The sequence below is a fragment of the Peromyscus maniculatus genome, chromosome 3 (genome assembly GCF_049852395.1).
Source record: "Peromyscus maniculatus bairdii isolate BWxNUB_F1_BW_parent chromosome 3, HU_Pman_BW_mat_3.1, whole genome shotgun sequence".
NCBI lineage: Eukaryota > Metazoa > Chordata > Mammalia > Rodentia > Cricetidae > Peromyscus > Peromyscus maniculatus.
The window spans coordinates 80598702-80623526 of record NC_134854.1 but is presented as its reverse complement, the minus strand read 5'-3'; the positions used below and the strand labels follow the sequence as shown (position 1 = coordinate 80623526).

Genomic DNA, 24825 nt, shown 5'->3' with positions numbered 1-24825 from the left:
CCAAGGCCATGATCTACAGATTCCTCCTTGTCAAACCTGGAATTCATCTCAATCTATCAATGACCCCCAAGCCTCTGAACTCCATGAGTTCACTTTCAACCCTGGTGTCAAAGTTATAAAGAAGAAGAAGAAGAAGAAGAAGAAGAAGAAGAAGAAGAAGAAGAAGAAGAAGAAGAAGAAGAAGAAGAAGAAGAAGAAGAAGAAGAAGAAGAAGAAGAAGAAGAAGAAGAAGAAGAAGAAGAAGAAGAAGAAGAAGAAGAAGAAGAAGAAGAAGGAGGCATGGGGGAGGGCCAGTAATGGAGCTTACATACCAAAATGTCATTTTTGTGCTTGAAAATTTTGCTGTGCATGTGGTCTACAAGTTCACCATGCTCTTAAAAGTTGTTTTTATAATTCTGTCCCCACACCTGATTCAATAAGAAAGCGTCTCATCTCCACTAATCTTCCTGTACTTCTCCATTTCAGACAGTGAGCACAGACTGGACTCTTTCCTGTGGATTTTGGTTGTCTCCTGAGATGGGGTCTTGCTTTGTAGCTCATAGCGAATTCGGGATTCCTCTGCCACAGCCTCCTACATGTTGGAACTGCACGCACAAGCTAACAGCCTGGCAAATGTTTTCCTCCTTTCAACTAATGTCCATGAAAAGACATCAAATACTTTACTGAGCCTGTTCTAACTAGCATAGGCAGGTACAGTCAAAATGTATTTTCTTTCATTCCCCAAGAAGAAGATGAGAAAATTTATTTTGGGACATCTTCTTTCTACTCCATATTTAAAACAAAAGTTAAAGGAAGAAAACACATCAGACCTGAAGGCATGTATATTTCATTATTTCTTTCTTGTTTCTGCCTCAAAATTCCATGTCATTCTTAACATTCCCTAATCTTTTCATATCTCATAATTTTATATTCAAATTATCACACAATGTGGCTGCTTCTGTTCTTTGGTTATCCACATACATTACACAAAATATAATGTCTCTTAGAGCCATTTGTGGTTGATATTTTGTTTGGGCAGACAAGCTGTTACCGAGGCTTACCTGGAAGTTGTTATGTGGCCCAGGCTGATCTCAAAGTCACCATTCTGCTTCTCTTACCTCCTCCTCCCAAGTCCTGAGATTATAGGTATAGGCCACCACATCTGGCCCCCATATATATTTTTAATCCACAGTGATTATCTACTAACAACCACTGATACTTTACTACAGAAAACCACTCAATCTATTGAGTGTCCTTCAGGATAAATACATCAATAATTTAAAGCTAACTGATAAAGGCTCACAAGTCTGTTCCCTTTAATTTTATATTACTTCAAAATATTTATACACTCATCACACATATACCAAATGTATACAGTTTGTAAAAATAAACTTTAGATTAATTCCAAACACACACATTTAAGGATTCACAGTTTAACAGCAAATTTATATATGCAGGTCAAAATGAGTATAATTTTACATTCTTAATTTACACAGCAAGCTGACATGTTTGAGTATCCTTTTTAAAAGATTTATTCTTCCTCATAAATTTCAGCAATGAGGAAAATGGAGATATAAACCTCAAGCTATGTCTATAACAGTATCAGTCATTGCAATATTATCTTGACTAACAAATGACCCAACTTGCTTACTAGGTTCACAAAAAGTGATACAAACATATTATACAGAACACACAACAACAAACTTACACACCCCGTCAACAAACACAAACACTGTCAGTGTTTGACTATATATGCTTTGATCGAAGAGTCTATACATTCTCCTAGGGTGATTAAGGAACAATTGGAGCTATATAGCATATTTAACTGCAGAAAAATAGGAATGGATGGGGAAGGGGCTAAAAATAGTTGAAATACACAAGAGAGCTATTTACAAATATGTATACACTTTAGCCATATCTTTTGTCGGGAAAATTTCTTTTGCAGGGTTAAATTTACTAAGTGGTCCAGAGTATGAGATAAGATACAGGGAAGGTTTCGGTTAGTAATTTTCATTTTCACTCCTTGGTGCATTTATTAAAAAATAACACTTGTGGGTATTCCTCCCTTGGAATTCCTGCATCTCCTGGGAGAACTTTTCTTTAATAAACCTATGCTTGTTCTGCTCTGAAAAAAATTAAAAGTGGAAACAAAACACTTGTCAGTTGGAGCATCCTGCAGTCCCAGGTACCCAGGAAACTGAAGTAGGAGGACTGTTTGAACCCAGCAGTTCAAGGCCAGCCAGTGATAGGAGGACTGTTTGAACCCAGGAGTTCAAGGCCAGCCAGTGAGAACTGTTTTAAACAAAGAAAGAGAAAAAGAAACAGTTGCAAATAGCACATCGACTAGCTATCAAAATTCAGAAAAGCCTGTCTAACTGAACTAAGAACAAAAATCATTAAACAGAAACTGGATCTGCCCAGTAATCTTAAGAATTAGAAAGCCCCAGATCCAATCTCTAGCATCGCAAAACAAAATGCATAGATTTATCATTCACCAAGTGTACCAAAACCACTTCCTCTTCCACTAAGCTCCGCATCCCACAAATTCTTCACAGCTTTGTCATGATGCTTACACAGAGCATGTACAGTTGAACATAATGATGAGGACTTATGAAAATACTACCGTGTACATGGCCGGTAAGCTTACACTGCATTGGGATCTATCAGGTCACAAGGACACACGGGTGCAGGTGTCCTTTTGGGTATTACCAGTTTCTTGATATGCCCACTGATACATGGCTGCATAGGAACACTGAGTCCAGGCTGGCGATCAGGCCCATCGTCCGCTGGAGGCAAAGCTTCTGCTGAATGAGAAGTTTATCTCGGAGTTCTTGTACTTTCCCCAGGCACCAAAAGGCACCACCACTGCAGTACTGTTGTCCTCGGTACCGTACTGTATTGCCTGCAGGTACCGGAAGAAGAGAACAAAGAGCTGGAGTCACTGGACTTCTGTACACACAGAGAGCATCCCATCTCTCGAAAGCCAAGTGGTTCTACACAGTGAACAAATGCAATCATCTAACAAAGTTTGTGACTGTTTCCACCCTGCATCTATGTTCCATATGGTTATTAGCTACACATGCGTAACAGTCCATCCAACTGCTTCCTGTCCTCCACTGTAGCGATCTTGGTGATGGAAACACCAGTGAACTGAGACACACCGCTGAGTGGTTCCCAAAGAGGATACACCTGAAACCCTTAGCATGGTGCCAATCATGGTAAGGCCTTAATAAATGCTAATTCTTACCAACGAAACTGCTGGCAGGAAGTTAGCCCAAGAAACTAAAGAACTTTGAAGAGGAATTTAAATATATATATATATGTTTGTCTGAAAACACTGGTAAAAACCTGCCCCTTTGTATACTAACTTAAAATCTCAGAAACAGGTATGTACAAAGTTATGTCAAAACTGTTTATAGTATTCCTTCTACAATGGTTAAGTGGGCATAAACTAAATTGCCTGCAGCAGGATTGAGAATCACTTCTAGGGACCAGTTCAAATGGCTGAGGGCTAGAGTCAGTACTGTTCAGAAGCGCTTGGGTTGCAGTTAGCAGCAAACAGATCAGAAGATCTCACAGCCTGAGGCTAAACGATATCTGGGATAAATAGCTTCAAGGAATGTAAAAGGTTTGCAAACAAATCATAAGAGAAAAACTTGTTTAAAATGTATTAAGTATGTATCAAATGTACCATTCTTACTATTTAGTTGTTAAATATAAAAATAACCATTAAAATGGTGATAAAATAATAAGCAAAGAGGAAAAACAAACAAGAAATATGAGTTTTTTTAAAGATTTATTTATTTATTATGTATAGTATTAGGCCTGCATGTATGCCTGCAGGCCAGAAGAGGGCACCAGATCTCATTATAGATGGTTTGTGAACCACATGTGGTTGCTGGGAACTCAGGACCTCTGGAAGAGCAGCCAGTGCTCTTAACCTCTGGGCCATCTCTCCAGCCCCCAAATATGAATTATTAAATCCCATTCTAGAAGTTAATTCCACTAACAAAAAGATGCAAGCTAAACAGTAAAATCTCTGTTTTTCTCAAGGCTTTGTGCGTCATTCAGCAGTAGAGTGCTCACCCAGCATTCGAGACCCTGTGTTCAAATTCACAACACTCAAGCTAAAACACTATACACCTCTGCTATCCTTCACCCTCTTCTCTCTGGGAATTTCCCACCAGAAGACCTGCTAAGTCACCTGTTCGGTCACGGCATGGGCTGCTTCATTCGGGTCATGGCACTGGTTGACAAAGTCACAGATCTCCTGACTATTCACCATGAAGTTAATCCCATCTGTGGTGAGGACCAGGAAGCTGTCATCCCCATGGTAGAGCTGCGACCAGAAGCAAACAAATGGGATTACAAACGAGCCTGTGCCTCCCAATGACTCATTCTCTTAGAAACTGCGTCTGTTTTGCAGAGTGGCCATCCGTGTCAGAGTTCACGGGCAAACAGAAAATGTAGCTGGGAATCAATACCACCCAGGATAAACCAAACTTTGACCAGACATACCGAGAAAGAGGTCAGACAGTCAAATGTTGAGAGTCTGGACTTCAATGCTGCTTTCATTATTTGGCTGGGTGAGTACATTTTATCACTTGATAGCGTGAGCCTTTATATGCTTTAGTTTGTGTTAATATTTCGATTTATTTTTTTAAAAAGTGAAGATAGTTGTATCTCTTTTGAACAGAGGCTGCCACACAGCAAATCCTATATAAGTATTTGTTTCATAAAATGAATATAAGTGAGATACCTTTTTTTTTTCTTTTGAGACAGGGTTTCTCTGTGTAACACTGGCTGTCCTGGAACTAGCTTGGTAGACCAGGCTGGCTTCAAACTCACAAAGATCTGTCTGCCTCTGCCTCCTGAGTGTAGGGATTAAAGGCGTGCGCCACCACCAACCTGGACTGAGGTATCTTTTTAAGGCCAGAAATTCTTCCTTGAATGCTGAACGTTCTTGCCCTACAGTTTGTGGAAGACCATGTTATACTGTGCTGATTCAGCTCCAGAGAAATAAGCAGCAGGTCATGTATCATGTTGGGGTCAGTTCAGAGTAAAAGAGGCGCTATGCTTTTCAAACAGAAATGGCTGACTGGAGAGCTGAATGGAAAAGGCAAGCCCAGAATAACTCCCAAGCTGAGAGAAAGCCTCAGGCGTTGGGAAAGGATGGGCCACAGAGGCCCTCTACCAGGGAAAAACAAAAGCCACAAGACTCTACCCTCCTCAGGCCAGAAACTAGCATCTTACTTATAAGTTTATTCTTCACTTAAAATTAGTCCCCTTTAAAAACATCTTTCCTTCAGGTAGATCTTCCGGGACAGCCAGCAGCCAGAGGTGAGTCACGAGTCATTCTCTGTGTATGACTCAGTGTATCTGACCCCTTCTTACCTTAATCCTTGTTGTCTCGGGTTCTGCTATTACACCACTGGCTTTAAGATCCAAATCTCCAATGCTCCTTGTCATTGCAAGTCTGCCATTTACGTGGGGCTGTCCCAAACTGTTCCAAGATACAAACCCACCGCATTTCTTGATCCTAGTTAAGAAAAAGTAAAATCGATAATGATGATGATGATGATGATAATGATATAGGAAATTAAAGCACTGGTTTAAATATCAGTTTCACAATTTGAAATTAAGAGCCTGGGATGTCAGCACTGCCCCCCCCCCATTCCCCAGGAACTTAAATTTCGAGTTTAAAGCAAGCCTATGGTAAATGCCAAAACTTTTAAGTCCATAAATAACTAAGATAAAAATGACCAACTTGGGCCACCCGTGGTGTACACACCCTGACAACCCCAGCACTCGAGAGGCTGAGAAGGGAGAACACAGACGAAACACCAGATCTGCACATCGAGATCCAGTCTCAGCAAACCCAAACCAGCCAAAACAAGAAAATCGGGGCCAAGGTAGTGGCTAGGCACAGCAGGGCTGGCAAAGAGGCCCTGGTGTTTTATGCCAGCACAGGGAGGGAAACACCACACTCCGTTTCTATGGCAACTACAGCTGTCACCCCATGAAATGGCTGATCATGGGGGCAGTACCTTTCTTTCTCATCCTTTCTCTCCGGGGTATGGTCAGTGGTCAGCTTCATGGGTTTTCCTTTTCTACACAAAAGAGCCCGGCTGTCTCCAACACTGGCTACAACCAGTTCAATACCATCTCTCAACAAGGCGACTGTTGCAGTAGTCCCAGAGGTCAGGAGGCTGGCTGCAAATATTAGAAAATACAGTATCAGTTAGCAATAGAAGTGTCCGGGTATGGAATTTCTACTAAAAATAAAATAGAAGCATGATCATTTAAGGCTGTCCCGTACCATTCTAATTTAACAAGAGCTATGCAAATGAAATGCCAACAAACTATGTAAGTAAGATCATGCAGAGAAACAATTAATTGTTTAATTTAGTAACAGGGCTCCATGCAAACAGAAAAGTCGGTAAACTAATTTGGCGAGCAAAGCACCCGTGTCTCCAAATGGACTGTGTGGGAAAAGCAGGGCTGACTTAAACTCACACTGAGGATGCCTTCGTGTGCACAGCAGGTGTCAAAACAAAACACGACCGACCGACCTGGTCACTAATCTGGCTGCTATGACAGGATGGCAGATCTGCTGGGCCCGTTAGGTGGGCTGCCTTTCTAAAACCGTGAGATTTGGATTATTCTCCTCCACTCCTCACTCCTGTCCAGTCAAAGCAGTACTACTCATAGGTGAGGAGAGAAAGGCCAAGCACAGACCACTTGCTCTTCAGGCACTACAGTGTACATTCTTACCTTCTAGAACCATGACAATTTATAAACACACACCACACACACACACACACACACACACACACACACACACACACACACACACAGAGTTAACCCATACCCTTTTCTGGTTTGGGTCTTGGTTTGCTCTACACCTGAAGAAAAGCCCACCCCCACCCCCACCCCCTTAGATTATACATCTGAGAGGTAAAGAATGAAATTCATTCCAGTTCCTCATCAACATGGCATACTTAACACTATTAGCATACTTAAAACACTATCAGATCACAGAATCTGCAGCCAAAAAGCAGACCAGCATAGCCAGCAGCAACCCCTGCAGCCCTGCCTGGACCAGAGTATGTCAGCAATATGCATCTTCTCTGCCATCCAGGGAAGGCCAGCATTGCCAGGCTTGAGGCTGCCGCTCCTTTTCTGCCCAAGCCAACCACGTTTGTGTGTCCTCCTTTGATTTATTCCAACATTATCTGTTCTGTGTTGTTAACACTTATGAAAAACGTTGAAGGTGCATTGAGCCTTGTGGAAAGTGGGACTACCATGACACTGTGAACCAAAGAACACTGCGGCAAAGCGGCAGAGGCTGAGAAGTAACTCATTTAAAGCAGGGATTACCTCAAGTAACACTGTTAACTGTTTAAAGCATTGTCACAATTTTCACTGGATTGTTTTTTCAATCTGGTAATAAGAGTTCCACATCCAATCACTTCACTGTTGCTCTATGTAATAAATGTAGAAAGCCTCCTGACCATCCAAAGGTGACTTACACTCTATAAGTTGATTTAGAAAACTGTAATTGACTTAATTGACAGTCAAGTTTTTACAAGATTTTGTTTAAAGACAGCATCTAAAACTTCACCAAATAATATATTTTAGAGAGAGATGAGTACATTTGCCAGTCATTGCATTAAAATGCCTGCTTTAACCAGAAAAGTAATATGGAAAGGCATGGATAAAGTCTACTCAATCTGTTGTAGTCATGCTCAGTTTACTCTATTGGAAAACAGCATCTACAGTTGCACTCTCTTCCCATTCATCTGTTGATTTTGGAACCATTTGGTCCAGGCAATGCTGTCATACCACAGCAATGTCAAGAGGGATGTCAGTGCATGGCATAAATGTGTTAACACAAAGACTAGTGATGCTTATCTTACATGTCTTACAACTTTCAACTTGATCTTGGTCAAAAGACTGTACAACAGCAGAATCATCACAGTTCAATCAACTGCATTACTCTTAAATGATTTTAAAAGGCAGGAAAGAGAAGACAGGCATTCCTTAAATGCAACGAGTCCAGGGGATTCTGAACTCTTCACATCAGCTGTCAGCAACAGCTTTTTAGAAAGCGATCTTTAACTGAAGATGACAAAAGAATTAACATTGTATAAATGCAATGTCAGTTTGGGTTGTAGTTCCCAGCTCTCTCACCTCTGAATTTAAAAGAGCTTGGGCTTTTTTCAACTCACCTTCCCAGTTTCAAAATCTCTGGACATATGGGGAAAGTTTCAAAACTAACCGTGGACTCTGGCTTGCTTACACATCTAAGAACATAAATAGTGAATCAGCACTTATTTCCATTCAACAGTTAACACAGAGGTCAAAAAGTCCCACTGTCTGCCCTAACAACAAAACTAGAAAACCAAGACAACATTTTTCAGTAAGTCTGAACACTCACTGGATACTTTCACTGCAAGTTGTCTCAACTAACGCGCCACGGAGGAAGTGGGAACGCTCCAGGAGTTTAGACTAGGAACTGCTAGACTTTCAGCTGAGACAAAATTAAGCAGATCTCTCTTCCCACTGAAGCCCAGCATATAGCAGCGTCCACAGGCTCCAGGTCTAGAGCTGCCGAGCGGGCACAGGTCTCTGCTGCAAACAACACGCACAGAGACAAATGGGAATCTCACCCAGAAATTACACACAAACATAACAAACCTGCAACACAAAGGACAGCAGAGAGAGCTGCAAAATAAGGGGAGGGGTTTCTGTTGGTGAAAATTTCACTCGCAAACCACACAATATTCCAGGCGATGCCAAACCAATGATTTCAAAACTCAGTAGCTTCAAGTTAATAGTATCTGGTTGTTGATCTATTTTTTTCCATCAAACTAACATTTCTCATAGTGTTGTAACTCCAAGATAGAAGAAACTTACAAGCATATGCATCTATCTGTACCAAAACACACCAGTGGTGACACAGACTTGTATCTGCATATGCATGCATGTGCACGCACAAACACACACACACACACACACACACACACACACACACACACTTAATCTTGAACACAGCAAAATCACTATTATTGAGTCAGAAAAAAAATGCACTGTAAATTTGGTTCACATCAATATTAGAACTGTCCCCTAAACAAAATAGTTTGTATGTAGAGGATGTATGTGAACTATAGTTTACTAGCTAACTGGGGTTTCAATATACACGGAGGAGCAGTCAAAGCACCTCCTATGCCAGAAACAGGACATAAGATATTTGTTCATAGCATATAATGCAGGAATTTAGTATAGGGAAGAACTGTTTCCAGTTGGATGACTTAAATCCATGGTTTATATGAAGGCCAGTGTGGCTCCTGAATGATAATGTGTGTTTATAAATTCATGCAATCATAAAAGGGTGTTTCTGCTGCTCTTTCTCTTTCCCAGTGTTCCAGGTCGATAGAACATAAGAAAAATAATCACAATTTGGAACAGCAACAGAAAGAGTAAAACCTAACAACACCCCAGTGATTATTAAGTTGTGTAAATAATAATCCATATAAGCCAACATTGCTGCAAAATTTATTAAAAACGGGTGCTCTTCACAAGTATGACTCGTGAACACCGAAGTCAAATTAACGACCTGAAGCAGTAACAACACAATAAGAACAACTCTTCAATGCTGTTCTTATTTATTTTCCATTTGGTGACCTCCGGCATAAGAGGGGTCTTCAAAACTACTGTACAGGGCTGGAGGTGTAGCGCACTGGTGGACTACTCACCTAGCACACCCACAGCCCTGAATAATCCTAGCACAGAAGGCAAATTTGCCTTTACAGCTCGTACTGTCTGGGAGTTTAGTTCTCTAGGGAGAGCCACAAGTGACGAGCACAGAATCTAAAGCTCGCAGTGGTGCCCATCAATACCTGCCACTGAGTCGAAGCCATTCCTCTCATTTTGATCTTCTGTTCTTTAGAAGCGTGGCTGCTTTCACAGCATAATCACTGTACAGTTCCAGCAGTCACAGGATACACAGCCTCATAATCTGTGCTTTCTACCACCTGTTTGTTTTAAGTGGCTATGTGTAAAAAATAAAGTGATTGGGTATTTGAACTCACTGGCTGGTTTAAATGTAAAAAACACACTGCTATAAACTGAATTTAAAATTTGGAGGGTGGTTTCAAAGGGTTGGAGATCTAGTTCAGTGGTAGAAGAACATTTGTCTAGAATGTGTGAGGCCTGTTAAAACAATAATCCCCACTGCCTGGTCTCACAGGAAGCGCTCAAGGGAAGTGAAAGCAGGGCAGACGCTAAGAGATGAGAAGCGAGAGTGGGTAGACAGGGGACTGGGGTCCTATAGAAGGCTGCTAGCTAGCCCTGGCGCGTGAACACACCCGTGCAAATACACACACAAGCACACACACACACACACACACCAAAAAGAATATTAGCTACTAAATAGTACTAATACTAAAATATTGTTTCAATTCACTATTTCAACTAAAAATTTAAGTTTGGGCTAGGTGGTGGTGGCACACGCCTTTAATCCCAGCACTGAGAAGCAGAGGCAGGTGGGTCTCTGTGAGTTCGAGGCCAGCCTGGACTCTACAGAGTGAGTTCCAGGAAAAGCGCAAAGCTACACGGAGAAACCCTGTCTCCAAAAACCAAAAAAAAAAAAAAAATTAAGTTTGGATAACTTTTTTATTTAACCATTGGATTGTGTGAGTTATCTAAAGGGTCTCTTTAAGACATACAAGTAAAATGTTATAAATCTAAAGCCTCCTGAACTATAGTTATCAAAAATAAATGTTTTTAAATTCAACACCAAGTCTAATATTGATGGTTTTAATCACCAGCATTGATTATATCATTTTAAAAAAGCTTGGCTGCACTCATGAAGGGTCAATGAATTTTAATGTTGGCCATATGCCAATGTTCTTGAACATTGTGTTCTACAAACCACGGGCAGTGAATACAGCTGTTTGTAGACCAGCTGGGGCATAATCCTGATACTACATCCCATAAACATCGTGGTGATGATTCAGCCAAACTCACAGCCAGCCTAGTAAAGGATAAAAACACACCAAATCAACTATTATAAAAATGCTGGGTGTAGTGGTGCATACCTTTCTGAGTTTGAGACCAGCCTGATCTACATAGTCAGTTCCAAGGTAGTCGGGGTTGCCTAATGAGACTCTGTCCCCACCCCCAAAAAAGTAAAACCACGAGAAAGTGTTCCACTTCCTCTTCGTGTGTTCTACTCTTTAAGAGAACGAAAGATAAATCTTGAGCAGAAACTTCGCCCTCTGTCAACTCCTCACTTAGAGAAGGGGAGTGGAACCTTGGAGGAAGCGGTACCAAAGGAAGAAGATAGAATATTTCAACTAATCTACCAAGTGGAAACTGCTCTCTGGACAAACGGAGAAAGAATAGGCTCTAAAGTGTCCTGGGGATGGGGAGTGTGACGGTAAAGTTCTCACAATCAACAGGAAGGGGCTGGAGAAGTAGCTCAGCGGTACAGTGTACATGCTGGCCTAGCATGTTCCAAAGCCTTGGGTTCACCAGGGATGCGGGTGGGGAGGCGGATACTTAAACGGAACACTCAGCTATCCTGGGGTCCCCCTTCCCCCTCTCTTGATACTAAATAAGCACATGAAGAAGGCCCTAATCTCAGCTAACCATTTCTTTCCCTGGACTTGCAGCTCCTCGTGTGTGAAATGGGGAGAATTCCCATCCACCTGAAAGTGGCATCCCTGGGGTGCACTTTCTCATTAAAGGAAAGGACATAACTAAGAACAACATCCTGCTCAAGGCTGTTCCCAGTCAGTTGGGAGGCAGACTCCACATGGCTGCTGCAGAAGTTACCAATGCTCACCTGATTAGAGAAATGCATTAGTGAGCTAAGTACGAAATATTGGATATATTTTCTGAAATTATTTTGATAAACTTAGTCAAAACAAAAAAACATTTACTTTTAAAACTTATACCTAGTCCATGATTATTTTTTAATTCACTTGCCATGCCCTTCCTTACACTTAACAGAAACAAAAATATCACCAGTTGCCTTAGGAAATCTGCAAGATTGAGAAAGAGAAGACAAATATCTCCCTTCTGACTATACTAATGGATGCCAATTAGCCATTTTCTATCATACTTAAGACCTATTGCTAATATTCTTTTTTTAAAAATACATATTCATTTATTTTGTGTGTGCACGCATTTGTTTTTAAGTGTATGTGGACATGCTAGAGCATGCGTGTGAAGGCCAGAAGCTGACATATGGAATCAATGCATATTCATTTATTTTGTGTGTGCATGCGTTTGTTTTTAAGTGTATGTGGACATGGAATACATGTGAAGGCCAGAAGCTAACATATGGAATCACTTCTCTTTGTTCCCCATGTGGGTCTTGGGGCTGGAGCTCAGGTGGTGAAGCTTGGTAGCAGGCGCCTTTACCCACTGAACCATCTCTCTGACCCCCTACAGTAAATGATGTACAATATCAGCCTTGCAGATGTGATTATCCTGTAGTGTTTGCACTAGTGCTGTAGCAGGGGTATGAGAACCACTTAGTATGGACATCTTGTTCATACAAATATAAATCAAATAGATTGAAACACTTTAAATGATCTTCATAAAATGAAAATTCTGTAACAGAACCATTTTGGAGCTTCCCCTTCTGAAAGCTCATTATCGAACATAACAGTGGGACACTGACATCAGTGCAGATTCTAGACAGCATTTAAAATGATTCTTTGTATGAAGTTATTTCTATAATAACTCCCCACAAGTAAACATGCAATAGGACGCCCACCACCGAAGGCCTTCACTGTTACTCTTTCCCCGCCCATTCTGGAGGCCCTGAGGCATGCCATGGCTCACTTACCATCAGCAGACAGGTGGGCATAACTTGAAAAGGCTTTATCTATTTCTAGAAAGGCCAAGGTCAGTACAGTTTCCAGGTCTTTCTCCCGAGGAAGCAAATCCCTTTGTGGAGGAAAGAAAGCTGCGATCATTCGGCAATAGTTCTCTGTTCTCAGTCAGTCCTCCAGAATCACGCCGCACAACAGACCTCATGGCTCTCCTCTCAGACGCCTTTGCTGAAGATCCAAGGGGTAAGGAACATTTATTGACCCCTGAAGGATCACGAAGTGTGGCATTCTTGAGCTAAGGATCGTGCCATCACACCCTGGGTATGAGGTGCTGGAGATGTAACTCGGGGCTTCCTGCAAGCTAGGACTAACTGAGCTACATCAAACCTGAGGCCTTTGAAAGGCATGACAATGTAAGTCTGTGGAAGTGGTGCTGGTGGTCTACCTGCAAAACTAAGACTTAAGAGGTGAGAGCAGGAGGCCAGGAGTTCAAGGTCATCCTTGTTTTTTATAGTTGGTTCTAGCCCAGTCTAGGATATGTCAGTCTATCTAGGAAAAACAAACAAGGCTGTCTGAAGATGTCGTTAAGTGGCCGGGCCTTTGCCTCACATGGAAAAGAGAGAGAGACAGAGACAGAGAGAGACAGAGACAGAAAGCTTCAACACCTTATCCTTTGAGCCATCTCACAATCTCCAAGTCCTGTTCTTTAAGAGTTCTCAGTCGTGCAACCCTGATTGGTTACAAGGTCCTTCATACCGACTTAAATCACTGAGTTTGTAGAGTGAAGTCAACCATTCAGAAATCAACGGACAAACTGACAACTACCTTTAACTATACGCTGGAAGGTAAAACAATAGCCCATGGCCATAACGGTCACCCTGTCTCCTTCCTTGAGTTCTAGAAACAGTGTGATTCTCAAAAACTTAGTAAGTGTGGTGGTTTGAATGAGAAGGGCTCCCACAGGCTCATGCGTTGAAATGCCTGGTCCCCAGTTGGTGGAACTGCTTTTTGGAAAGGATTAGGAGGCGTGGCCTGGTTGGAAGAGGTGAGTCACTGGAGTGGGCTTTGAGGTTTCAAAAACACACACCATTCCCAGTTAGCCAGCTGGCTCTCTCTCCCCCTCACTCCCTCTCTCTGCTCCTGTCTGTGGGTAAGGATACAAGCTCTCAGCTACTGCTCCAGTGCCATGCCTGTTGCCATGCCCCTCACCATGATGGTCATGGACTCCAACTTTCTGAAACTGTAAACAAGCCCCCGGTAAACTGTCTTTTCTAAGTTGCCTTGGTCACTATGTGTCTTCACAGAAAAGTAACTAAGACAATAAGTCAACCTCCCTGTGCTGACAAGAGTAAGTACTTCCTCAGGACCACAGAGGTAGAGCTCCAAGGGCCAAGTTCAACTCCCCAGGTCCCATATAAAGACAACATACGGCTTTACACTGGACCCCAAGGGCTGATGGGCCAGCCAGTCTAGCCAAAACTATGTGAGCTCCAGGTTCAGTAAGAGACTCTATCTCAAAATGTAAGGTGGAGAATGATATAGAAAGACACTAATGTTGACCTCTGGCCTCCACACACAGATGAATACATACACATATGCATGCACACAACACACACAAACACACACACACACACACACACACACACACACACGAGTAAAATTTCTTACAAGTTATCTTTGTACTTTTTAATTTACTTGAAATGGTCATCTAGGGAGGTAGATTCTGAAACACATCTCTGAAATGGAGATAATCTCCAATTATAAATGTCACATTGACATGCTCACTGATAGAGTGGCATGTGACCACTCCAGTAATTTGGTCCACACTGGTCCACAGCCAAAGGGAGAATATTTCAAGAGAATGCCTAGGGGAACCGCAAAACCAAGGTGGTGATACATACATAACACATTTTTCCATGTGCGTGTGACAGAAGTCAGCAGCTGCAGGTCCCCCGTGCCCGTCATACACTGCAAAGTACAGCACCTCTTCGGTCAGCTGTGCGAACCCAAATCGATCTTCATTTTCTTTCCGCTTGCCAATGAGGGAGGCGCAGCCCACATTCTCCAGGCTAATTTTGGGAATTGGCTTGCCATACTTGATGCTAGGCGGCAGCAAAATTGGCTCGTCGATGCGGTTGTCCCAGATCCCAAAATTGTCCCAAGTGGCTGGCTGCCCACTTCCATCTGGGTCAAACCGGGAACACCTGGGCTCCGAAGTGGAGCTGTAGCAGGCAGGAGTCACCTGCCTGTTGTCCTGCAGAAGAACAGAGCTTAACAACACTCTCTTCTTCACCTGGCTCCCTCCACTTCGCACCAAGGTAATTAAGGCCGCCGATAACATAATGCAGCTCCAAAGGCCTCAGTCTCAGGGAAAGACAAACGGAGCAATAGGCGAATTCCTTGAAGAAAACTGATGCACCTAGGGGTGGGGGCAAAGACAAAGTCACAGTCAGTAATTCAAAACACTGCTAATACATCATCAGATGCCAGAAACAAAAGCCATAAAGAGTATGACATTGTATGTGAGTGTGAGTGTGTGTGTGTTGGGAACCCTGCATGCTATTCTTAAGAATGCTGGATGAAAAATTTATCTACCGCCTTCACGGTGTTTGAATTCTATAAACGTTTGATAATATGCATATATCAACAACACATGTATCTCTGATTTAACCTGCCATCACTTAGGGGCCTTGTTAAAATTAACATTTTGATTCAGCTGGTATGAAGTAAGGCCACACTGTACACTTCTACTCAGCTGTGGTTACACATATGCTGGTCATCAGGTCACACTTTGTAAGTAAATACCCTTTCTTCACAAACTCAGTTGTTCTGAAGACAAGATAATGTACATGTCAACAATAACAACACCTCTCCTTAGGAAAGAAATAGGAAAAAACAGCTGGCTACTAGAAGATTTACAATAATTCTGTACTCAAAGAGTAGCCAAGCTTCAAACAAAGACACAATTTTGGATCAGAGTTTCCTTTTTACTTAATATTTCTATTCATTCTTTAGGAATTTCATACAGTGTATTTTTGCCATAGTCACCCCAACTCTTCCTACCAATGAATGCCTCCAAGGTCCACCCTACTTCCTACCCCCACACTTCGTGCCCTATTTAAAAAATAACCCATCAACTCCAAATTGAGCTGCCTAAGTACTCCTGGGTGTGGGACCATTGGCTGGTGCACAGCTGACCTACCAGAAGCCACACTCTTCAACTGATTCTCCCTTTCCCAGAGGCCATCATTGTCCATAGTTCCTCAGCTGGGGACTCATGCACCCCTTCCCACTCCATACTAGAATGCCGACTGGCTCTTGTGCAGGCGACTGAAGCTGTTCTGAGTTCCTGGGTTCAGCAGACCTGTCTTACACAGACAACACTATTCCACTCTGGTCCCTTGTCCCCAACAGTGGCATCTGGCTCTTATGATCTTCCCACTTCCTCTTCTGAGATGGTCCCTGAGCCTTGGAGAGGGGGTGTGATATGGAAGTCAAATCTGAGTCTTTACAATCTATTAACTAATGAACTTTGCTTTTTATATTAGAATGGTTACTGTAAATTAGCTCAGGTAAACACCTACTAGCAAAATAGGCCAGTTCCAATGGTGTTTCTGTGGTAGACGTGCATGAAGAGAGGGTAAGCGAGGAATTGAGCATGTGTTAGAGACAAGCAGCCCAGATTTATGGCCATGTGATCTATACATTTACATTAACAATGTAGTTCTCCTTTCCTCCACTGCCAACAGCTCATCAATACCCAAGACAAGAAGACTCTGCCTCTTTTTCTTCTAAACAGGGACTCACTATGCAGCCCTAGCTGGCCTGGAATTCACTATGTATATCAGGCGGGCCTTGAATGTACAGGGTTCACCTTCCTCTGCCTCCTGATGCTGTGATTAAAGGTATATGCGAACACAGGTAGGCAAAGGCTGCATTTCTTGAAACCATTATTCTGCATTCCTACTTAAACCCAATCCTAAAACCTTTCTTGGCATAAAGAGGAATTATCAGGGAGTTCTCATAGCCCTGTGGTTGGGGCTGTGTTTCCAATAGTTTTCCATACATACCAAGTTCTAAGCAGAGACTCAGCTGCACAGCACTTCGCTCTGTTACTTTACAAATGAAAAACTAATTCTTGATGCTAAGATTTGACAATGCTGGAAGAAGGTATTATATTATTCGCAACTACATAAGCCAGGATTATGTCTGTAGTGGCTCGTGTCTGTAGTCCTACCTACTGAGGACGATGAAGTAAGAAGGATCATTTTCATCCAGTTGAGATTAGTCTAGGAAACACAGTGAAACACTGTTTCAAATAAACAATCAAAATTATTTCACAATAAAAAATGAGTTTAAAAAAATCTATCTCTTCAGGACCGATGAATATGACTGTATCAATTAATCTCTGCAAAATGCATAAACATTCACACACACACAAAAAAAAAAGCCAGCTGGAGTCCATATACACAGGAATGCCTTACAAATTTTAAACAATAACTTTCAGAAGAATCTTTGGGAATTCAGTTTAGCTAAGGGTGGGGAGGGCCATTATCCTGTACAAAACAGTCAAAGAGAGAACGCAATATGAACAAATTCCTTTAGAAATCATGATGAGGATGGGAGCTAGGGGTGAAGAGAGGGATATAACTAACATTATATCCCTAAGGATGCTTGAAAAAGCCATATAAGTTGCCTAATACATATACATATAATATCCTCTGAGGGTCAGGGGGAGAGGGAGAGAGAAACCATATACAGCAGATGATGCTCCTTCTGGAAGCCATAGGTAAGTCAAATAAAAAATCCACTGCCCGGCGCAGAGTACCTTTCCCCCAGCTGTCGGTAAGGGGTGTACCAGAAACTCTTTAAACAATGCAGGCTACTATGATTGCTCTTGCTTGTGCACTATGGTAAGACCCCGTTGCTGAATCCACCCACCACACACTTTGTCCGCAGAGACTGCCTTGTGAATTCCCATCTCTAAACCCACAGATTAGAAGCGCGGCTTTCAGACCTCATTGATGTTTCTTTGTGCGTGGACTGTGATGAACGCAGAAACTCAAAACTGACCAAAATGAGAATAGGTGTTTGTGGAGTCCTCGGACAAAAATGCGACACTATACTACACCTCTCCCCTCGAGGCTCAGGGGCCATCGAAGAAGATGGAGCAGAAAGATGTACGAGGCCGCAGCCAGGGAGGAGTTGCAGGAAACTGTCTTCTCAGCTTGACACCACGACTGCACTCTCCAACTCACCACAGCCGTGGGGGCCTGCGCTAGACCAAACCAGTCAACATTCCTGGATGAAAGGGCTTAGGGTACTCGGCAACTCACCCCTGAGGTGCTATGGAGGGCTGATGGGTTCTGGGAGAAGGAGATCCTGGTTTTCTTTAGAGGTGTAGAAACCGGTTGGTTGTCTATGCTCAGAAGGGCCTCACATCCATGAACAGATGGGCGATATAAGTTGGAAACACTGGTCAAGGGGGAAAAAAGACATAAAGGTGAAAGTGGGCATGGCGGAGTAGGTTTTAGAGGAGTTAGGAGGAAGAGTGTGTGTGGGGTGTAATCAAAATACACTGTCTGAAATTCTATAAAAAAAGGAATAAAAGTATTTTGATCAAATTTTGAGATACACAGAAAACTGGGAGTACATTCCCTTGAGTGTCTCTGTGAGGATGTTTTCAGAGACAATGAGATACGAGTTAGCGGTCGGTCAGCAAAGGGAGGGCAAAAGACTCAAAAGAGCTTGTTTAGGTGACTTCAGTTCATGTACATTTACTTAGCAGGTAAGCACCCACTTTAAAGTGACGGGACAGCAGACAGATGACTCAAGTTTTCAAACAGCTCTCCTAGGATTCTCTTGCCCACTCCCCCTGTATGCGTCTCTCTAACTCTCAAAAAAAAAAAAAATCAAATGATAAACACAGCTACGTTCTCATCAAAGAACAAATAAATATTCACAAGATATATTACTGAATAATAAAATAAAAGTGAACAGTTCCTTTGAGCCTATATAATCTAATATTTATCATCAATTTGACCTTCCATCATATTATCAATACTTCAGAAAATCAGCAGGGCAGTTATAGAGAAAAACCTGCCGGAGAGCATTTTGCTGGCCGAGAATCAGAGTGAGCAGCTACAGAACTAGGTCAGCACCACCTAGGCAAACAGACTTAAGTGGTTCCGTCTCCTTTGCCAGCCACACCAAAACTAAACCACAGAGATCCCTTTTAGAGCCTCACGAAAAGTATTCAAAGGTAACTTGTGTTCCCAAGCTGCATGACAACTCTCAGTTAAACCTGCACACAACCCAGAGGTGTAGCTTAATGGTGCAGCCCAGTGCTTAGCATGAATAAGACCCTCGATTCAACATCGAACCAGCCCCCAAACGAAGACAAAAAAACGTCTAGAGAAAAACAAACATCCTCATTCCAAACCAAACAAAGCTCTGTACATCCAGAAAGACATCCCCTGCTTCAAGTTTGGAAAAAACCATCATCAGCCCCAGAGATCTTGGAATGCCTGCAGAATTGACCACGAACTGAAGAGCCAACGAGGGGAGTGAAATGGAAGTGTGGAAGACAATGAACACTTAAAACAACAGCAAATTACAAACAAACACAAAACAACAACAGAAAAAAACTAAACCAACAAACAAACACAACAGCAACAACAACAACAAAAAAATGGTTCCTTTAAACAGATGGAGAACAACCTGATAAACGCCTAAGCTTTCTCGTAACAGTGAGCTGGGATAAGCTTATCAGTTTGTCCACTAAGAAGCAGTAACTTAGCACGTTGTTATTAATCAGGGAGAAATATGTAAATCTGCAGATTAGAAACCTAAGCTAACCAATGCTAGTAAACCATTTAAACAATTATATTTAATCTTTCAAAGTGAAAGATTATTTCCCTTTATTGCTTTTACTACACAAAAATATCCCAGAAAAGTAAAAGGAATACAAAGCATGTCACAAATGCATATGACATATTCTACTAACAATAAACTTTAAACTATGGTAAGGAAGAGAATAAAAATAAACAATTTGCTTGGAATCCTAGATATATAACATAACAATCTAAAATATATTGGTAATTGTACATAAAAGGGGGAAAAGACTCTTGCCTGAACTTAATATTTCAAATTCTTTATTTCCCAATCAAAACAAAAATGTATGTATCACAATTTAATCACTTCAGTCTTTAAAACTCTATGTGTGCATGCACAAAATTAAAAACGCCTTACTATTCTGGCTATTATAAATAAACATCTGAAAATATGCCTTTCCACCAATGATTTGTGTGACGAAGCCTTTCTCCCTACCTAATACTTAACACGGACCCAGAAAGAAAGGAGGGAAGGAATAAAACTGTGATGCTCGAACAAAGTTATCCCCGCGTGAGTAATTCCATGTGGCAGGAATCTCAGCCCAAGAGGTTAACGAAGCTGTGAGATGTCGTAGGCACAGAGTCGCTTCAAGACGGCACTGGTGAAACTCACTTCTACAGAGCGACAATCACGGCAAGAAAGGAGCTTTGTGGGGTGGTCCACCCCCAGAATCTTAACACTTAGAGGGTGGAGGAACCAGGAACCAGGAGTTAAAGGCCGGTCTGAGACTACTTGAGACCCCATCCCAACAACAAAAAACATCAGGGTTGAAAAATATAGCTGCCTTGTAAACTTTTTAAACCACCCTTTGATTGTGTAGCCCAAGGACCCCCAGACACAGCTGCAAGACGGCTGCACCAGCTCTACTCTTCATGGTTCTCCGATTTTAGTCTCACCTAGCAGTTCAGCTCCCAGAGCTGCTCCATTTTATTTTTGAAAAAAGGAGGCACTATCTCTACAGCAGGTTTTGGCACTGGGAATTTGAGTTCAACTGCCGTGGAACGTCAAAAACAGTTCAAAGGGGAAATTTACTTCTACCACTTCAAGCAAGCATCTGGCAGAATTGGGAGTTCTGGCAATCAACAGCACTGATAAGGCTTAGATTTTCCTCTCTCCAGGAACCGTGAGGTAACTAACAAGTGGCACTTTGGTATCTTCCCATAATGGAAACACAAGGTAACTTTTTGCTATTTTTTTTTCACTTTATTTATTCACTTGTGTGTACAGGGATGCAGCCAGTGCAAGTCGGCAGAGGTCAGAGGACACCTTGGAGGTGGTGCACCTTCTCTGGTGCTAGAACTCAAGCGGCAGGGTTGGCAGCTGGCAACTTTACCGGTCAAGGCCGAGCGACGTCACCAGCCCGATTTTTAATATTCTTAAACTCCAAATTTCTTTACCATCATCGCCAATGAAAACCCCCTACACCCCGGTAAACAACTAAAATCATCTGAAAACCTCTGAAATGTGTTCTAGCAAATCTGCACTCAATGACTTTACCTCCTTTTAGGAGGAAAGAAAACAACAAAACCCTCAGTGAGCTTTGGGTGTATGTGAGCCTCGGTTTAGACATGTGAACTGAGGATAGTAATGAAAAGTACTTATTACTCAATTTTGTGAAAGGGGTTCTGATGTTGTCAAGGAAAAAGAGACTCGGGTTGCAAGAAAAACAGTTATTAACAAGAACCCATTATCCAAAGCTTCCGTATCCAGTGACATTTGTCATACAGTGGTGCTCTGGTTTCCAATTTCTACAAGCTACAACACACACTCGCAGGCCAACACCTTCCCTTCCGCGCAGGCCAGCAGATCTCGGGCGGCCCCAACTGTTTTCTTCCTGGGGTACAGGTCCTTTAGAGGCCACATTTGCTCTCCCCATCTGGGGCACCTGGGCTGGGGGTGGAGGGCTTCGCTGTTACTATCCCTCCGACTCCTACAAGGAAAACACCAGCGGAGCTTCTGAGACTCAGTGTCCTAGCTGTTTCTACCCAGAGCCTCATCTTTGTCTCCTCCGGGTGACTTAGCTCATCTACAGAAAGCGGCTGCGGAAACAGGCACCCCGAGCCACATAGCTTTAAGACACAGAGCTCTCCTAGCAATGCACAACACAAACCCGCAGATCCAAACCACTAGGGCTCCGCTGGACACGGTCCTGAGCTAGTTTGCTGGCCTTGACGGAAGCCGGACCGCTGCAGGACAACATCCTCCGCCTAGCGCAGCCCAGCAGATCTCGGGGCACCCCCCGGGTCTTCAGGCCGGGAAACAGGTCCCACAGTGGCCATGCCTGCTCTTTCCGGCTGGCGCGCACCTGGGGGGCCTCGCTGCGGGGAATCCAGGGCGCCTTCTGTTTCCCCCACATTCTCTGTCCCTCCCACCAGCCCTGCCCATCCTACTAGCCCCGCTCCGGCGCCGCTCACTTCCAGCCTGAGGTCAAGTTCAAGGCCGACCGCGGTTGCATCCGCCCGGGCGCAGCCGCCGTGGGCCTCGGCGGGAACAGCTGCTGTCCACCTCGCACACAGAGCCCGGGGAGATGCGCGTGGGTCTCGGCCTCAGACAGTGGAAGCTGCTGGAACCCATCCCATATTTCTCCGCCTTCCTGGTCCTCCCTTAACGCTCCATTCGGAGGACCGCCAATAGATTCTCGTCAACAACCTAGGGGAATGAGCGAATTGAACTCTTCAGGCTCTTACCTCGTGATGGCTATGTGTCTGTAAATTTCTTAATTGGCTAATGGGAGGAAAGGGAAGTCTTTCTTGGATGATATATAAGACTGACTTCTCTTGTTGATTCCGATCTCCAGAACAAGCAATTAGGGAAGCCACAATCTCCTCTCTGGAAATGCTCGAAATATTTTTTCGCTGCTGGCCAAATGGAGACCGGGAGGAGTTTGTTCCTGATGATTGATGGCAACTCCGACCAGTTGGGGCTCTGCAAGGCTCTCTGCCTGCCCTCAGTCTCAGCCAATCATAGATCTAGATGAGAACGAGCCTCCTGCACGGGCAATTTGACCTCTCAGACTGCCAACTAAGCGTAGCAGAGCGACGGTAGATTGAGCCAGTAGGGGCTCTCGACATGGCGCCCCGCCCTCCCGAGGTGGCCTCGGATCAGTGGTGCCAGGGACCTTGCTCTTTGCCAACCAGGGGAGGAAGGAGTGTTGCTTCGACCAGAGGTATCTTGGCTATGAACCAAGAAAATCGAGAACAGAATAGCCACGCCTTGCTTGTGTATAGCCCTTGTACGTCTTCCATTTTTCTTGCTCGCTCTTTGACAAATCACAGAGCAGTGTTCTTCGAGCTGCACTAACAGGCATCTTGAGATGGTTTGCAAAGGTCCTGCATGCCATAAGGATTTCCATCTTTGTGAGGGAAGCATTGCCTGGGATCAGAAGGTCTAAACTGGCTCAGGTAGTCAGACAACTGTCCTTAGAATCTTCTAGGCTTAGTAAGGAAGAAGTGGAAGCAAGCCCACAAATAAACAAACGAGTGAAAAATAAATCACGCCAAGAGAGGGAACAGCTAAGGTGTGGATCGAGAACACTGGGCGCTGAGTCCCGCCGGAACTAGCAATCATGGTTCTAACAAGAAGGCAATAGCAGATACCCGTTGGGCTGTATCACCACACTCCAGGGCAGGTCCCATGCACAGGAGTATTGGCCAACACAAAACAGACTCCATGTTTTTTGTGTGTGCACATTTTGTTTTGATATTTTTTAGTCTTAGTTGGATCTTTTTGTTTTGATTTTTTGTTTGGGAGAGAGAGATGAAGTTGGGTGGGTAGGGAAGTGGGGAGGATCTGAGAGGAATTGTAGGAGGAGAAAGAATATGCTTAAAATATACTGTATGAAAAAAAATTAATTAAAATATTCTTAAAATTAATGACTAGGTTGTGTCTACTAAGTCCAAGAGTATCTGGAGATCCGGTGCATTTAATATTGATCTATTTAGACAGTGATGTTCATGCTAATGACTCACAAACTCTTAGGATGACTTGAGGATTGTGTTGGGTAGAGAGTCAATTTTCATAAAGCTCTTGAAATTGTTCCTGGATCTAGCATACATACAGAAAAAGTGTGCATATTGGATGTGGCTCAAGCAATCCTCACAATGTTCAGCTTGTCTTTGTAGGTAGCACCAGATCAAGAAACAATGTTATGAACACCCAAACACCTAGGAACCCTCCATTCTGCCAAGCAGTTACTGCTTCTTTCCAGGGCAGCCTCTATGCTGACTTTTAACATAGCAGATTAATTTTGTTTCTACATTTGCTGTGTAGTATTAAGCCATAACCTATGCATTCTCTTTTTGTTTGACTTCTCTGGTTCAACAAGGTATTTGTAAGATTCTCCCATGTTGCTGTACAGTTTCAAGTCTTCGTATTTTTGCAGTTTTATCATAATTTATGCATTTGTTTTTATGATGTATGTTGAAGTAGTTTCCAGTTTGGAGCTATTATAGTTAGTACCTACCATGCGCATTGCCTTGATTACAAGCTCTAGTACCAAAAACCAGAAAGAGGACTGGATATGGCTCAGTACTTAAGAGCACATACTACTCTTCCAGAATACGCTGGTTTGGTTCCCATGTAGGGCAGCTTAATGACCTGTAATGCCAGGGAACCCAAAGCCTCCAAGGACAGAGGTTCATGTGCACATACCTTCACACAGACCACACCCATAGACGTAATTAAAAATAATAAAATAAATCTTTTTTTAAGACAGAAAGAAAAATAATTACTATCAAATGATAGCAATTTTAGTATTTGTGACTACAGAAAGTGAGACACTCAGTTTGGTTTTTTGTTTGTTTGTTTTTTGGTTTTTGAAGACAGGGTTTCTCTGTGTGTAGCTTTGCACCTTTCCTGGATCTCGCTCTGTAGACCAGGCTGGCCTCGAACTCACAAAGATCCACCTGCCTCTGCCTCCCGAGTGCTGGGATTAAAGGCGTGTGCCACCATCGCCCGGCGACACTCAGATTGTAAGTGATCAAATTTGCACTTAAGCAGGCAAGGTTTCTTTATAGCCATGCTCTCAACTGCCATGTTATAGACTTTCCTGTAAGAGGTAAGTGTGAGGACCCTGAACTCATATTCAGTGTGCAGGGCTACCCTG

The 24825-nt window shown here is 42.9% G+C and overlaps 1 protein-coding gene across 6 annotated transcripts; it reads right to left on the bottom strand.

The window, feature by feature from the left end:
- Positions 1 to 1271: 1271 nt before the first annotated feature.
- On the bottom strand, positions 1272 to 22663 carry Ppm1k (protein phosphatase, Mg2+/Mn2+ dependent 1K). Of its 6 annotated transcripts, XM_076566867.1 has the most exons (10): positions 22409 to 22562; positions 18164 to 18302; positions 17065 to 17116; positions 16030 to 16295; positions 14729 to 15246; positions 12842 to 12942; positions 6027 to 6192; positions 5374 to 5518; positions 4184 to 4318; positions 1272 to 2881 (listed from the first exon to the last, which is right to left on the bottom strand). In XM_076566867.1, exons 5-10 carry the CDS (start codon positions 15166 to 15168, stop codon positions 2750 to 2752), a joined length of 1119 nt encoding a protein of 372 aa, XP_076422982.1. In that variant the 5' UTR covers positions 15169 to 15246; positions 16030 to 16295; positions 17065 to 17116; positions 18164 to 18302; positions 22409 to 22562; the 3' UTR covers positions 1272 to 2749. The 6 variants fall into 6 exon arrangements, with proteins under 6 accessions (XP_076422982.1, XP_042129330.1, XP_042129332.1 ...); XM_042273396.2 differs by lacking the exons at positions 16030 to 16295; positions 17065 to 17116 and adding an exon at positions 22136 to 22370 and having other exon boundaries at positions 22494 to 22595; XM_042273398.2 differs by lacking the exon at positions 16030 to 16295.
- Positions 22664 to 24825: the final 2162 nt, after the last annotated feature.